The sequence below is a fragment of the Lineus longissimus genome, chromosome 11 (genome assembly GCF_910592395.1).
Source record: "Lineus longissimus chromosome 11, tnLinLong1.2, whole genome shotgun sequence".
NCBI classification, from domain to species: Eukaryota; Metazoa; Nemertea; class Pilidiophora; order Heteronemertea; family Lineidae; genus Lineus; species Lineus longissimus.
In genome coordinates, this window is record NC_088318.1 from 15200210 (window position 1) to 15215738 (window position 15529).

The 15529-nt window shown below is 41.0% G+C and overlaps 1 protein-coding gene across 1 annotated transcript; it reads left to right on the plus strand.

Annotated features, from left to right (window-relative positions):
- The first annotated feature begins 3059 nt into the window (after positions 1 to 3059).
- LOC135495874 (homeobox protein caupolican-like) lies at positions 3060 to 14889 on the plus strand. The gene is made up of 8 exons (XM_064784870.1): positions 3060 to 4099; positions 7550 to 7780; positions 8152 to 8261; positions 8702 to 8861; positions 9288 to 9456; positions 11345 to 11872; positions 13442 to 13528; positions 13877 to 14889. Exons 1-8 carry the CDS (start codon positions 4028 to 4030, stop codon positions 13891 to 13893), a joined length of 1374 nt encoding a protein of 457 aa, XP_064640940.1. The 5' UTR covers positions 3060 to 4027; the 3' UTR covers positions 13894 to 14889.
- The last annotated feature ends 640 nt before the right edge of the window (positions 14890 to 15529 follow it).

Below are 15529 nucleotides of genomic sequence, written 5' to 3' on the forward strand. Positions count from 1 at the left end.
TTTCACAGTTGTAGCAACATAACATCGAAAATTGAACGATTGGCTCTCAAGCCATGGTGTATTTCCTGATTTAGATGTTACCGTTTGATTTAGACAATGTTTTATTACAAACCATGATTGAGGTTTATACCCGGTATTAGAGAGTTTCTTGTCAATTTGGCTTCGTCTTATTTTCTAAGTCGCCGAGGCAAAACCATCTCGCTTTTTCCTAGAAGGGTTGGCAAGTTAATAGAAATGTCCAAGGATTATGCTGTAGCCGGTTTAGGTGCGCCTGTTTCACAAAGGACTATACACGTAATATATATAATCCTTTAGTACAGGCGCCCTTCTCACGGGTATATGGCGTCCACACAGTATATAAAATTCCACAGGGTGTCCCAAAAGGCAGTTCTATACAGTGATTTGTTCCACAAAAATAAACGAAGAAATAATGAGCTTTCATTCCTGATGTTGGATAAGCATGTCAAGAGACATAGTTGGAAAAGATGCAAATTCTCTAGAATGGATCACTACATCAAGCGGAGATAGAAATATCATGGATCGATCTATCGAGTATTTACAAACGCTGGTGGTGTTCACACTTGGAGATACGTCCAGGATTTCGGTTTTAATGGGCGATAGTCTCAGCCAACAGTTGTTTCGGAGCAACCTGTCTCTTATTGCCTTAAGTGTTGAAACAGTGATTTTTAGAATGCATTCTATGTATGTGTTATGTAGAAGCAAGATAATTGTTAGTGGGCTAGCTCCTTATTTTTTAGTCAAATCGCCCTGACAAAGATCAATTAGGCGCTAAATGAATAGCGTCCAGTGATCATCTTTGTTTAAAATTAGCCAAATCTACAGCAAGTGAAAGAAAAAACCAATGAACTTGTGTTTTTCCTGTTAATGGGTTTACTTGTCGCCAACGCTCGTTTACATTGATTAAGTCCTTGTTCAGTCTTTTTATGGAAATTGAGGATAATAAGTACAAAAACTAAGGCGTTGATCAAGATAAATCCGGGGTGGCACAGGCCCTTTGTTATTCAAACTGGAGCCAACTGGCCATGGGCGGCGGGCGCCAGAGGAGGTGGAAATGACAAGGCATACATGCGTGACTTATTAGCCCTATACATCGTAAAAAGTTGGCCTACTAGGCCCTTTCACTGTAATCGCTGTCCAAAAGCATTTTGTTCCTGCTGGTAACGATTGATGCGGTGAATATTAGCATGATGGGTTTTATTGTGTGCAGACATGTTACCATAAAGGGAGACCCAATATGGCATGTACTTTTCCTCTACATGGCGCCTTGGCCGGGGAGGAGCAGTAATTTTACGCTTAATCTCCATAACAGTAATATTTGTAATTACTGGCTGAGCTGATTAATACGCGTGTACCCCCACCTCGCCTCACCCGACCTTTACCCACCCGTCCAACCTCGAAACACTGCCAAATTCTTGTTCAAATTCGCCTTTCAATGAATCTCACATTTGGTTCGAACGAATATCACCAGGATGCGCCATATAGTAAATACGAAAGGCGCGATTTGATGAAGGTTGCTAATACTAAACAAACGCATGTGTGCAGTTCAAATGTAAACAAAAATGTATTTTTGGTACTTTTGGTTGCTGGACTTGGGTCTTCCCGCAGTAAGGAGCTGGGGTCAAATTGGTGGTCTATTGTTCATGGGTGCTGTTTTAGTCAGAGGTAGCCCTTGATTATGAAGGGATTTTCAAATTAAGGTGACCATGGTCTTTTTATGTGCTCACCGCAGCTTTCAATACTTGATGTATCTGAAGAGGCGCGCGGAACCTGACATGGTCTTACCAAGGAGCTGCTCACGGTGCTGAACTTCTAGCTTGCCTGTCGACTAAGTGCCTTTTTGGCAGAGACATTGCTACATGTAGGAGGAGTACGCATTTCAAATTTATAGTAGTGATAGTACAGTTGGTTCGAGCTATTGGACGCCGACATGTGAAGGCCTATCTGGGTTCTCCTTCTTCTCCGTATAAAAAGGGGCATATTGCTGACTAAGGAACAAGGCATATTGACATTGCCTCATCATCTCTATCGGACCAATTGATATACTTTTTATGCACGCATACAGCACGCACAGCTAGGTCCGAGTCTGTGGACAAATGGTTTGTTTAATTTTTCTCTTCGATATTGCTCCTTTGATATTGCATTAGATTTTCATTGCAATTCAATCTATTCAAGGTATAGCCCATTTGAACCTGCCTGCGCCACGGGTACAATGCTAGTACTAATATATTGTGCAACTAAGTGTTTGCAATCGCAATCCTACAACATAACGTAGACCGACGAAGACGATATGCACAAATATTGCCTTGAAAGTGATAATTTTCTGTATATATCCACAGCTTTTTCTGCTTTCTACCATGGCATGAGTGCCCACCATGTATATAACGGCCAATGGTGCCCATATCGATGAATGAAATGTGTGATTAAAGGAGGCTAATATAAAAAATATGATTTATCTTGCGATTATAATCTCTTCTGAAGATAACCATTAATATTTTCACTTTTTATGCTGCCTTTATCATGTTTCGCGTTTAACAAGTTGTTATCGAAAATAGCAATGAATGAGATTAAAGTTCCACCGAACAATTTGTTGCTTGTTAAAAAGTAAAAGTGCTGACAGGTAAGGCAACAATTTGGCGATATATTGAAAGTCCCATTGTGAAAATGCAAATCTTGCCGTTGCCTGTTTCAAAAGACTTTCACCTCTTTCATCACAATAATATTCTCGAGTTCAACCCCGCCGAGAAAAGTGCTAGTTAGAGACTCAACTGCTCCTTAAGATGGGTTGTTAAACCATGCCTGGTTGCTTCAACACAATGCCTTAAATTACAGTGTATTTGCCTTTTCAAGGAGTAGCAAAACACGTCCTCAGCATGGAACCGTATGGATCGATGACGGGGCGTTGCAGTGTGGGGTTAGAGGCGGGGTCTCATCCGACACGCCCCCTGTCGCCAACCAGCGATCAAATCGACCATTCTTTGCCTAATCTTGGTCGCACGTGACCGAGACCTTAATATTATTCTTTGAAAATGTCTAGCTTTATGCATGCCCTTTAGCGGCTGTTGTCATTATGGCCTTAGCGGTCTCAGGGGCTAGTTGAAGTGAGCTGTAACACTTGAACAGAGAAATAGCTGAATGTCAAAGGGAAGTTACCTTATCTCACTCTAATTGAGAATCGGAAGGACCAACCTGCGACGCTCTCACGTAACCTGACGAAATCACCGCTGTTGAAACTAAGTCTTACAGTCAGCGCAATTATACCAAGATGGACTATGATAACTGTATTGTTTTGTTGGCAAATAATCAATAATAGAGGATATCATCATATCATTTCAATGCAATCCGGGTCACTTTCCTTATTGTGGTTAACAACACTCTCTTAGAGGCCGAACGACGACAGGACATAAGAATCTGAGGAACGGCTGGGTGACCTGGAGAATTCGGCTTGAGGACGCTCCCGGGCTGCTTGTCAAGTATAATCTTGGTGCTGAATGAAACCCATTTCGCGGAGATAGGGTCGGGGTGAATTCAGAGAAAGACGATTGACTGTAAAGGTGTTCTTCGTCGAATTTCAGTTGGATGCTCGAGGTTGAATGTAGATGTTAGAGTAACACAACATCTTCACCGACAGTAGTTAACGAGTTGTAAGGTTACGGATAGCGAACCTGGAACAGTGCTTTCAAGACACTACCCCCAGCTATGTATAGTGATTCTGTAGTTGGCTACATCAGATAAAGAAAGTTTGATTTCATGACAGATCCGATTCTCCTTTTCCACTAAAACCGCCTGCTAAAACAGGACTAACTAAAAATTAAACAAGACTGCATAACACAAACCAAACACTTCATTCCAAGAGACGAAGGAAGACTAAACTACAGTCTGTTCACGCGAATCACAGAAAAACCATATTTGGCCCAACCGAAGACGCTTATCTAGTTAGGATTACCATTACATTCCATTTTCTTTGGTGAATGTCACTTGCCGAGACTTTTCAGGTGGACACATAAGGATGACAGCTGCAGCACCGGCGGCCACAATGCCATTTCCTACCACACTAGCCTATCCGGTGTCGGCGACACAGGTGAGTAAAAACAAAGTTATCCTTTCATTGGTCCCAAGAAGAGCCAGTTCATGCCCCGAAAGAAAGTAACTTGAGAATATACTTACGGTTTTTAACACTTTGCTCCATTCCTTTACGGAATGACTGGCTGAGTTCAGGACCCTTGTTCAGTTAGAGATGGAGTGACACATTATGCAATGTTTACATTATGATTTAGAGTTTGTGTCATATTGCTGACTTCCAGTAGAAAAATGGATATACTCATAATGTACTCATGACCATGTGTCAAGCTACAAACGTTCAATATGTTTAATTGCCTCAAATCCTTTCCCGGTTATTCATGTAACGGTCGCAGTCAAAGGCGTTACAATTTAGGCGAAATGTATGGTTTATTTGGACGGTTTGTTCATCATGATCATGATCATCATCGTCATTATTGTGGCATCTTCGTCCAGACTTGGGCCTTGCCCTGTTGGTCTTATACATGTACCCGTTATGCTCGTCACAACTCGCTGTCCTATACTTTACTTTAAACCGCTAAATGTCTGCGGGCATTTCATTTAAGTAGTTTTACGTAAAAAAATCGTGAAAAATATTTTTTTGAGTGGAAAAACCGAAGAAAAAAGTTCGTTATCCGCCAAAACTGATATAGTGATTTCTTTTCTGAAATTTTCGCAAATCACAGAAGAAATGAGGCGCGAAATTTTGACGGTTTACAGAATCATCAATGGAACTGTATACTGGCCTCTGTCAGAACACATTCGACCACTAGCGCGGGGAAGTCAACATTTCTTTAGAACATCATATATCATTTTTGATAGACATTATACGAAGCGACATTAATACATTGAGGTAGCGTGCAACACACCAAATAAACACCTATTGAACCGCAGGTCATGTGGAGCTGTTTATCGACGAGTGTAGAAGTTTGAAATGGCCTCGGATATAATGTCCGGGGAACCAAGAATTGCATCAGGCGCTTTAATCTCTAAGCTATTTACGGCATTGGCCTCGAAAGAACCATACAGCATAATCTGTCACAATACAAAAGGGCCGAACACTTTTTCCAGGGGGACATTTTCTACATTTACACCAGTAGAAAGCACACCGTTCGTTTTGAAACCGAAGGGTTATTCGTTAATCAAACACTTGAAATACAATACGCTGAAGTAAATATTAGTTAGCCTGTCTGCTGAACCAGGGCCGAACTGCATACCAGTTTTTTTCCGGATATGCAGAAGATTATTTTTAAAACTACATGTATGAAAAAATATAACCCTGGGAACATACATGTTCGACTTCAAAGGACAAGTAATACATTGTACATGTACTTTGCGACTTGAACTTTGATGTTCAGCAGATGTTGCTCCTCTGAATTTCACATACTAGAACATTGATAGATCAATCATTGAAATTATCAAATCCATGACTATTACTATGACATCTTGATCTTGTCTATCGTTCAGTCATTATTGAAGTCAAATCACGGATAGGTTCTCTGGCGTCGTGATTCGGCGGAATTGAAAGGGAGATTCGATTGAAAACACTGGCCACAAATCGCGAGTCGCCATCTGTGACACGTCCCCGGCCCAGTGATCATGCAAAAGATTTTGTATTAAACAAGTTGCTTGAATGTAATGTGCTCTAGATTTTTGTTTAAAAGACGATATTTCAACGAAACACATGACAGCCCCGTTTTGTGCGTTAGTGAGAATACTTTCATTGACAAACAGTAGCACCAGAAGCGATATTTGCACCTCATATAAAACACCATAAAAAGCGGTCCCATAATTTGTTTGATGATAATCATTAGAATTCGCTCAAAACACCGGCCCTGCACTGACATGACTGAAGCGGTGGACTTGCCATTCCGCCTGCGCTCGGCTTTCGTCGATTGTCCGTCCGCCATTATTGACTGCCTTAGCTTGCCCCAGCCACTGTGTAAGCAAGGGTCACAATTCCGATATTGTCCCCGACAACCTGTTCATAATTTGGTGTCATAAATCATTAGATGAAGAAGTCAGGCTGTCAACCTCAGAAAGAGTCATTAAACGCGTAGGGTACATGTATTATGGTGGCCTCGATGTATTATTTGAAAATTTTGGTGGCGTAAGGAATGTGCGCGGGATTTTTTATGGCCGCCTACGATTTGCGAAGCCTGTTAATACACGTGCAAATGCAAAGCATTGCATCTTGCTTCATTTTTTCTTGAGGTACGGGGGGGGATGATAATAATTGATGATAATAATAAACGCCGGAAAACTGTACTTGTTCCATCCTCAGGCCAAAATGAAGACATCAACAACGATATCTGCCCTACGTGACTAATGATTAACTCAACATTGCTGATGGAACTAATGTCTCTCGCTAAACGATTGCGGTGTCTGTAGATTCCCAGATGGGCGACTAGTCCTTATGACTCAATAAATGATGATGCGTAAAGCACTATTTACGATGATTAATGGGGTGTCTGAGTAAGTCACAATTTAACATAAATCCGCATTATTTCGAATAAAGGTAATAGCAATGGAAAATGCAGTACACAGTTTATGTTTCATCACTTGAATATTTTAGCATCTGCACGAAAAAAATATTTGCTCTGGCACAGAACATTATAATTTGCTGCCTCAAATAATAGTTCAGCGACGAGACAGGGAAGGCAAACAAAACGGTTTCGACCATTTCGAATATCGCTCGAGATCAGGCCGGATACCCGCTTATGTATACAAAAACCGACATCAACGCCGATAGTAAGGAAGAGTGGCTCTGATGAAATAGTTCTGCGGTAATTCTGGTTGAACAGTCCTTTGTCCAAACACCACTAGATTAGCATAACAACCAGACTTAAGTAGACTTATGGTCCCTGATATTGCCATCAATTTGACAAAATTTGACAACTCCAACAGACGATAGCAGGTCGACCCAAGGTAACGCTGTCACGGGCATTTGTTTGAAATATTTTCACGTGATTAATTTTGATTAAATAATCAAATTCCTCACTCAGAATTCAAAAAAGGACCGTGCGGGCGAGAGATAAGCAGATTTCTAAGGCGCTAATCTTCTCCATTTCAGAATCAAAACACGACGCCATTATTTGATTGAAACCAGCTCTCGCGCACGTGGCTTAAAAACCCGGATGTCATTACGAAGCTGCGTTTTTCGTAAACTTTATTCAAATGTATGCCCCCGTAATAATCGGCTGACAAAGTTGCGTTTAAATCGACTGCCATAATAACAACTCTCATTAATTAACAGAATGATTACTTTCGCCCTTTGCAGTCGGTTCTATTCACGGCCTTGTGGTTATTTGTTCATGCAGCATAAAAGAAAAATCCGAAATATTTGGTATCGTCTTCTCGGACTTTTTTTACTCCGATTTTGTTTGCAGGTGCAGCATCCCCAAACCCCAATCAATAGCCGCAGTGATATACTGATACTCGTTCTTTAACCTATTAATGCAATTGCTTTTAGCTGGTCTCACCGACAACCAGTGTTTCCAAATCGTGCTGCGAAGGAGGCAGACCAATAATGACCGATCCAGCCACCGGACAGACCGTGTGTTCATGTCAGTACACCCCAAGCCTTCTCAGCTACCCACGAGTTGCGGGCCTACCAGAGGGCGTCTACGGCCAGGCAGGTTATGGTGCTACACAAGCGTACGTTCCGTTTGGAGGCGATCCGTCCACTTTTTACACATCACTTGTGAGTATAAAGCTGTGTAAATTGCTTATAAGTTGGTACGATACGATTTTAGGCCTTGCGCCAACTGATCATTGCACTAATTGCTATATGGAGATGGAAAACCTTCATCTGTGTTATCTCGAAAATTATATAAAGTACTCTCCTTTCACCTTTACAAGATTAGTTGAAAATGCAAATTTCGTACTTAATTATTGACTTTTAGCATGAATTCGTCCTTGGAGCAGGCCTATAGCGTTGTTTTGGTAGTCATTTGGTAATTGTGTTACAGAGGCTGCTGAAATTTCATTACAAATTGAGAAAAATGTAGATGACAATGATACCCAAAACTATCGGATGATTCATTGATTACTTAAAAAATCCTTCACTTGTAGAGTTCAGGATACGGTCTAAAGGAGAATGGTGAGACCTGGCGCAGTGTTTATCAACCAGTGGCGTGTTACCCATACGATTCGGCGATGGCTGCAGCTTATCCATACGCGGGGTAAGTAAAACGTGGCGGTAGGACCGACTTTCTAAATACATGATTTTGGGCGAAATCAGAGTTACGCATAAATTGATTCGAGTCATATGTGAAAAACTCTAATTTTACTATACGAACCACAAAGGTATTCGGTTTCGTTTTAAGCACATTTCATCAACATTTTACTGTATATAGTATCAGTTTATAGATTTTAGTGGCAATGTTTTTCATCTTGATTTTAGCCGTCTACTAAAGTATTTCCCGATTCGCAGCATGCAGGTGATACAGAAGTTATATATTCAGCGCACTGTAGGCCCTATATGTCTTGCTGTTTTCAAGGGTGTGCCAGTCTCTGTCTACCGTGTGATGAGTACCGTAACTGAATAACTTTTATAGTTTTAGCTTTTATGTATGTCTACATAACATGTATCTTACATTTTCTCTTTCTTTCTCATCTATAGTTACAGTGCAATGGACTTGAATGGTGCGAGACGAAAGAACGCCACTCGAGAGAGCACTAGCACTTTGAAGGCGTGGTTACAGGAGCACATAAAGAACCCCTACCCCACCAAGGGAGAAAAGATTATGCTCGCCATTATTACAAAGATGACATTAACACAGGTATGACGTTTAGCATAACTTTAGCACCCGAGCCTATTTCGGAGCGTCCTAAGCTTCAAGGGCTTTCCATATGTAGTAGTTACCTCTCTCAGTTACGCGAGCGAAGAGCCATGTCACCGTGGTATGCGAGGAGGATTTCAGAGTTACTATATTTCATTTGGCTAAAATAAGCGCGTTAAAGAATGAACAACTTTTGGAGTAGCCTGATTTATCAGAAATCAGTGTCCACTCGGAAAAAGCAGTATCCTCCGCTGACTTGTCAATTACATGATTCACCAAAAATAACCTTACAATTTTACAAAGAAGTGCTAAATGATGGATGTTTTGCTCGGACGACTCACTGGATGCAAAATAGCCAGGCCAGGTGTCCCGGTCGCTCTAAAATGAAAATATAAGACTCCTCAAAGTTTTTGGTTCTCCCTTCAGGTTTCAACGTGGTTTGCGAATGCCCGACGGCGGTTAAAGAAAGAGAATAAAATGACGTGGTCCCCCCGGAACAGATGTGATGATGACGATGACGATGATGATGATGAACATAGGGTGGATAGCGATATTGACCCGAGTGATGAGGATGGGCAAAAGCATATGGAATCAGGTTTGTACACATTATAATTTTTCCATAACGCTAGCGATGTCCCAGTTTCATATCGCAATTGAATATTTGTATTCTTCATTTCCGCGACAGACTGACAAACATCAGAATGAAAGATAAGGGTGTAAGTTTAGTTTCGAATTGTCACAACTTCGTTCATAGTATTTGTTCAGTCTAATTTTTTTTATATTTCTGATTGAAATTTAACCCAGATATGTCACTGGCTGGGGAACTTTAAAGGTTATCTCTCAGATCGATATTAAATATTTGGAGAATATAAAAACATGAACTCATATTTAGCCACCGAATGCGACTTTTTTCAACTTGGTACTCCGTGGTATAAAATCTAAGCCTTTTAAATTTGAATGCGTTTCAAAACATTTCGAAGTTAGGTTTTTGGCAAGGCGTCCACTATAGGTTAAGGGGATGGCAATAATCTGTGACAAAAAACACATGTGTGAAGAAAATTGGAAAAAACGTGCTTTAAGTTGGTTCGGTCTCAATTTCAACTGATGGGTTAAATGTTACCAAGCCATGACGTTATCATCATGCTCGCAGGCATTGGGAATTATGTCCATATTGTAACCATGTTCATGGTGAACAGGTCTTTCCAATACTTGATAAAACCCATAGGGAAGATGTGTTGGCAGCAGGTACCTACCCATGCCTTTCACTACAAAACAGCTAAGCCTGCAGAGATAACCCCGGGAACGAAGCACCTGTCATAATGACAAACTAATTATCCAACTTGTAAGTGATTCGCTTGATTTTGCGCGCTAACGCAGCTCAGTTTCGCGAACAAATTGATAAAACCAGATACAGACGCGTAAAACAAATTGGTACTTTACCCAAGAGGGGAAGTGTAGAAAGGTTCAGAGTTTTCGATTATCGAAAAAGCTAATATGAAATCTTTGAACACGTGTTTACTCTAATCGCTAATTGATTTCTTCTAGTCACTGACGTCTTGGTTCAGTGTTCTCAAACAGCACACTAAACTTAATTCTCATGCTGCGACACAAGTTATCTTAAGCTTAATTTTCCAATGGATCTCTTACTAAACACTTCGTGATAGGCCTATACATATGTATTGCATATCGACTCAAAGAAAATGTATACACTAGAAAGACACCAGCCAGGCGTGCATCGGATCTTAATATCACGCATCTACATCACATTTGACAGGAACATAGAGACAATGCAAGCACAACATGTTGCTAAGAAAAACTTTCAAAACACTGTCCATTGCAATTCATGTGAGATTCGTAAGTGAGAGAGATAACCAAATCTGCCATGCTCACATTGAATCATAAGAATACTTAAACCATGCAGAGAGGGTTAAAAGCAAACTAAGATGTTCTTGATAATCATTCTCACTTGCCGGCATGACAGGTTTCAATGTTCGCCAACCTTCAACACGAGCAAGTGTGGCAGCTTCAGTCACTGCATTTACATAGCATGGTCAGGTACCATCAGCGTCGGTCGAAAGGTAACATTGGGCTTCCTTTCAATGCTTGAAACGACTAGTTATTTATCTACCGGTGTTAGAAACACTGTTGTGGCGATGACATCTGCCTTAGCAGGTAAACATTGCTAAATCAGAAAATGTAGTTGCTGCACCACCAGTAACATGCAGGAATTTGTTTTTCTAATTACTATCACCCATGATGCGCGTTCACACTTGTTTATCTCCATCGTTTAAGTTTGAACTGTATGCATCAACATTTCGTGACGCCTCGAGATGAAGGTTTGCGGAAACTAAGAGAAAATTTGCATTCTTACCTAAGACGGTGAACTCAGCAACCATCTTCAATTTCTGATGCCGCCGTCAGCATCTAAACTATGTAAACACTGAATTGGTTAGCTTCAAGGTTGTTTCGTTGTTCTTTTTCAGACTCGCGAGCGTCGCCAATAATCACAGTCGTCAACGAGAAACCGGAAGTGATACCATCCACATCCGCAACAGCCATGACAAGCCACGAACACCTACTGATTCATTCCAAACTAAATCAAAAAACGCCAAATCAAATCGCACATTCCAAAGACATTGATGACAAGGAAAAATCAAAGGAACAAACAGACTCTAGTGATCGGAACCTTGATACGAAAAAGGATGTGACGAAACCCCGTATATGGTCACTTGCCCACACGGCTACTTCGAATAGCCCGCCGCCGGGCCGCCGGTCGCCAAAGATTCGACCCTCGCACTTTCATCCTTTGGGCGTACCCGTCAGTTCATTTGGACAGTTTAGTGCTGCCAGTTTACCTTATTTCACTTCTGTGAAATATGGGGGATGGACTTTACCGTACTCTATGCCTTACGGGCTAGCGCAGGGTCACAAACAGTTGCCAGTCATTGCCACGCCTCATGTTCACCCACTGGACAAGTTACGAGTCGAAAAAGAAGAATCAGTGCCAAAAGGTAAGACCATTTGTATCCCAACAAAATACGCTGAAGCCTCTGCCTGGATTATCAAATCCGATGGAATGGTTAGCAGCGACGTCTGAAAACAGATTTTGCTCTAATTTGTATCGAAATTCAATTTCAATATCAGAATACCACATTCTGACGTCAAAGTGACTAGCTTCAATTCTCTGTTGTAAAAAATCCCAGAGAAAAATGTACCGCAGGCATCGACTGAACCATAAAACCATGACTGTCTGAAACTCAGAAGGCAACCTGGTTGCTGGTTGTGTCATCTCCTTTAGTCAGAGGGATGCACGAAATGAAACAATGACAGCTAACGTTCCCCCAGTGATGAACAAAGCTGAACGATCGACGTGGCTAATTATTTGTAATGAACTAGAGTTGCTGAATCCATTGCATCTCTTGATGATAAATTCATTCGATGTTGACATTGGTCTTTTACGCCTGTTTGAACATATTTATGAGGTAAATGGCACTAGGAAAACAATGGACACTGAAATTAGCAATAAGGTGATAATAATACGTGAACAAGTGGCCAGGTGAAGATCCAGGCAAACAAACCTCATTTCGGGGTGACCAATAAATCTTTCCAAAAAAGCCAGCGGTAGGCTTCTTCTGGCTCCTACACACGTCAACTAATGATACTTCACAGTCCAACACTGAGTCTTAAATGACTTAAATGACAACTGAGGAGCACGGCACGAGATAAGTTACTTGGTGCTCTTTTTTCACATTTATATGGCCAGTTGATATTGATGCGTAAATAGCCCCTGCGACATACATTTATACGACTTCGTTGATTTCGATAGGACGGCACAGAGATGTTATACAGCAGTCATAAAACTATTCTTCCGATTGAATAGTCTATTTGCTGGCGATTATTATTGCTCTAGTTATAAATCATCACCTTCCACAATGATATCACACATTCTTTATGAGATTGGAACACCACTTAAACACCCTCGGAGGGTTAGAACAATCTTTGCGGAGTTGTTCAACGCTTTCATAACGGCACCTTCTAGCTTGTTTAACCACATGTCCGACACCACTCAAGAAAGCCATGGGTGTTTCATGATCTTGATATGACTAGTGGCGTGAAAAGTCAAGGCAAAGTTGACCTCAGCTTTGAAAATTGCCGGCTCTGCCTAGCGAAAATGAAAGTGATTTTGGGTCAATCTAGAAGAATGAGGCATAGTGTCTGCGGATAAGGCCCGCTTAGAAGTTTGAAACGCCCTAGAATAGAATGTCCGGGGAACAGAGATTTCTATATCATGACCTGTAATTTCGGGGCTATTGAAGGTCATGGCTTCTGCACAACCATATATCTTTCGTAAACCAAACCTTGCCTTCAAAAACCGGTACTTAAGAACTGAAGCTGGTCTGAGGAGTCAATAACCTCGAAACGAGAAGAGAGGTCTTGCACCGAATCTCGACGCCACTATTTCCATTTATAAGGCAAGCCTATTTCGTAGCTTACAAGATTTATACCATCGAGTCCCCTACGACGTCGTTATGTCAGTCACATTTTATAATCGCAGTGGTTTCCATTTCCTATGATTTCAGACTTGTCAATGGATAGATCAAGCGACAGCAGTAAAAATACAGTCAGGAACGGGGCAGAAGATACCAGCCGGTTGTGGAAAACTGAAGGTAATAGTCCTGTTTGAAATGGCATAAGTCCCTTATTAGCGTCAACTCCAGAATCTGTACACTCAATTTCTAGTTGGTGCACGACACTGAGGGGAGTTTGGGTATATTCAGGTGAAAGTACCTGCATCATACGAATCTGACTTGTGTTCTACCGATTGTCGGCGTAAACATTGCACGACTGCACTAAGAATCTCAGCTGGATTCTTAATCTGTGTGGGAAGGTGCAGTTTGACCCGTCAGCTTTAAGTAGAATTGTGATTCCTTCAAAATCGAATCAGCAGGAGCGATTCATTTCAGGTACAATGTAATATTTCTAAAATAGATCCCTGTTCATTTCTATTCCCGCAGATCACCCACGGAGGTAAAGCTTTGACCAAGAGTGGACGACCAAATCTCATCATTGGAAACAGGGTTTCATGAAAAGACGCTGGAACGTACTGCCTCGGAAGGGAGGTCGAAATGGGATTAAAAATAACCCTCTATGGAAGGCTGAATGAATTTCCAATGTAACAGCGGACCGCATATGGATGACGAAATGTGGATGGTAAATCGATGCCTTACAGTACTTGGTATTAGTACTTCCACTACAACGGCGGACTTTCATGAGCGTTAAAACAGTCTAAAATGTTTATACGAACACATTTCAAGGAATTGTTATTATCAAAATTGAAAGAGCGTTCATGCAAACTATTCGCGTTTTTCACACAGACATATTTGGGGGAAAAAGATGCGAAAGGGTTGGGGTTGTAATCCGGCTGTATAATGTATGTGTCAGCCAATGAGCCAGACCGACATACTGTTACGTTGTTATTGCACCAATCATAGTGTTCCTCGAAAAAACAGAGGTATTCATGTGGAGCTGTTCTGCTAACTGGAGTGATAAAACATTCTACGGGTTAATTTTTGGTATTTGGTATTCTTGCTCCAACCGATTTTATTGATCAGGGCCAAGTTTGGCGATATGTCCTACACTTCAGCCCAGTATCTTTACGCCAAATTTTTAACGCCAAGTTAGAGTTAACGCCAGGTTAGCAGCTTACTTGTTTTGAACAACCCAGGCAATGCGGATTAGGGCGGCGTATGATGACAAAATAACAAACCTTTGATGCAGATTTACAAGTGCGACAGCTAGTTGAATGAGGCAAGTTCTCATTTAGTGCACTTTATACTAAATAACAAAAATGCATTTCTTCATACGCACCTTGTGTCTGGTGGTGAAGTTTTTTGGTCCATGTAAATTTGCATATATTAATTATCCTCATAATTATGTTGTTTACTGAAGTAAATGTATGTATACTGCCCTGATTGACGATAATGTCACTTAGAAATGATAAATGAAATATACTAATTATTGAAAATTGTTGTTCTTCTCCATCGCTGTCGACCGCTGTCAACTTACGCGCGTCTAACATGTAAAATGACAACTATCATACTTGGTGTGAAAAAGGCACAAAATGACCCAACTAAAAGGTTATGGGCGATTGGTTATCTTACATCAATATGATCATTGATGATTCGGGGTTAACAAGAGAGACAATTGATTACCGCACCTCGAGAAGACACTTCAATTAATGGTCAAGTTATTCTACTTTATCTTGTTTTGATTGTAAATGATAAAAATTTGAAGTTATGAATTTGGGACAAGTCTGAACGACATACTTGACTGTTATTTTTCATTTCTTTTTCATTATTTGCTTGAGCTGGAGCGATTCTCGAGGGGAAGAAAATTCTTTCCTAAAAGGTGCTAGTGGAAACAACGATGATGTTGAACACTTTTAAAACCTAATCAGTTGGTCTCAAGGCGGACAGATCAGTTACACCAGTTTTGGTCATGACATTGCATGTGCACAGCTAATAGTATGACCAATGTCAGGCAGATGTCCATTACGCATTGTCTTCACGCTATGCTGGAGACAGTATCGGACCCCACCCTATCAGAGCTTCGTTCACTAGCTATATATTACGGTATTCCTTTGATCTTCCACCATTTTCTATTTGTCT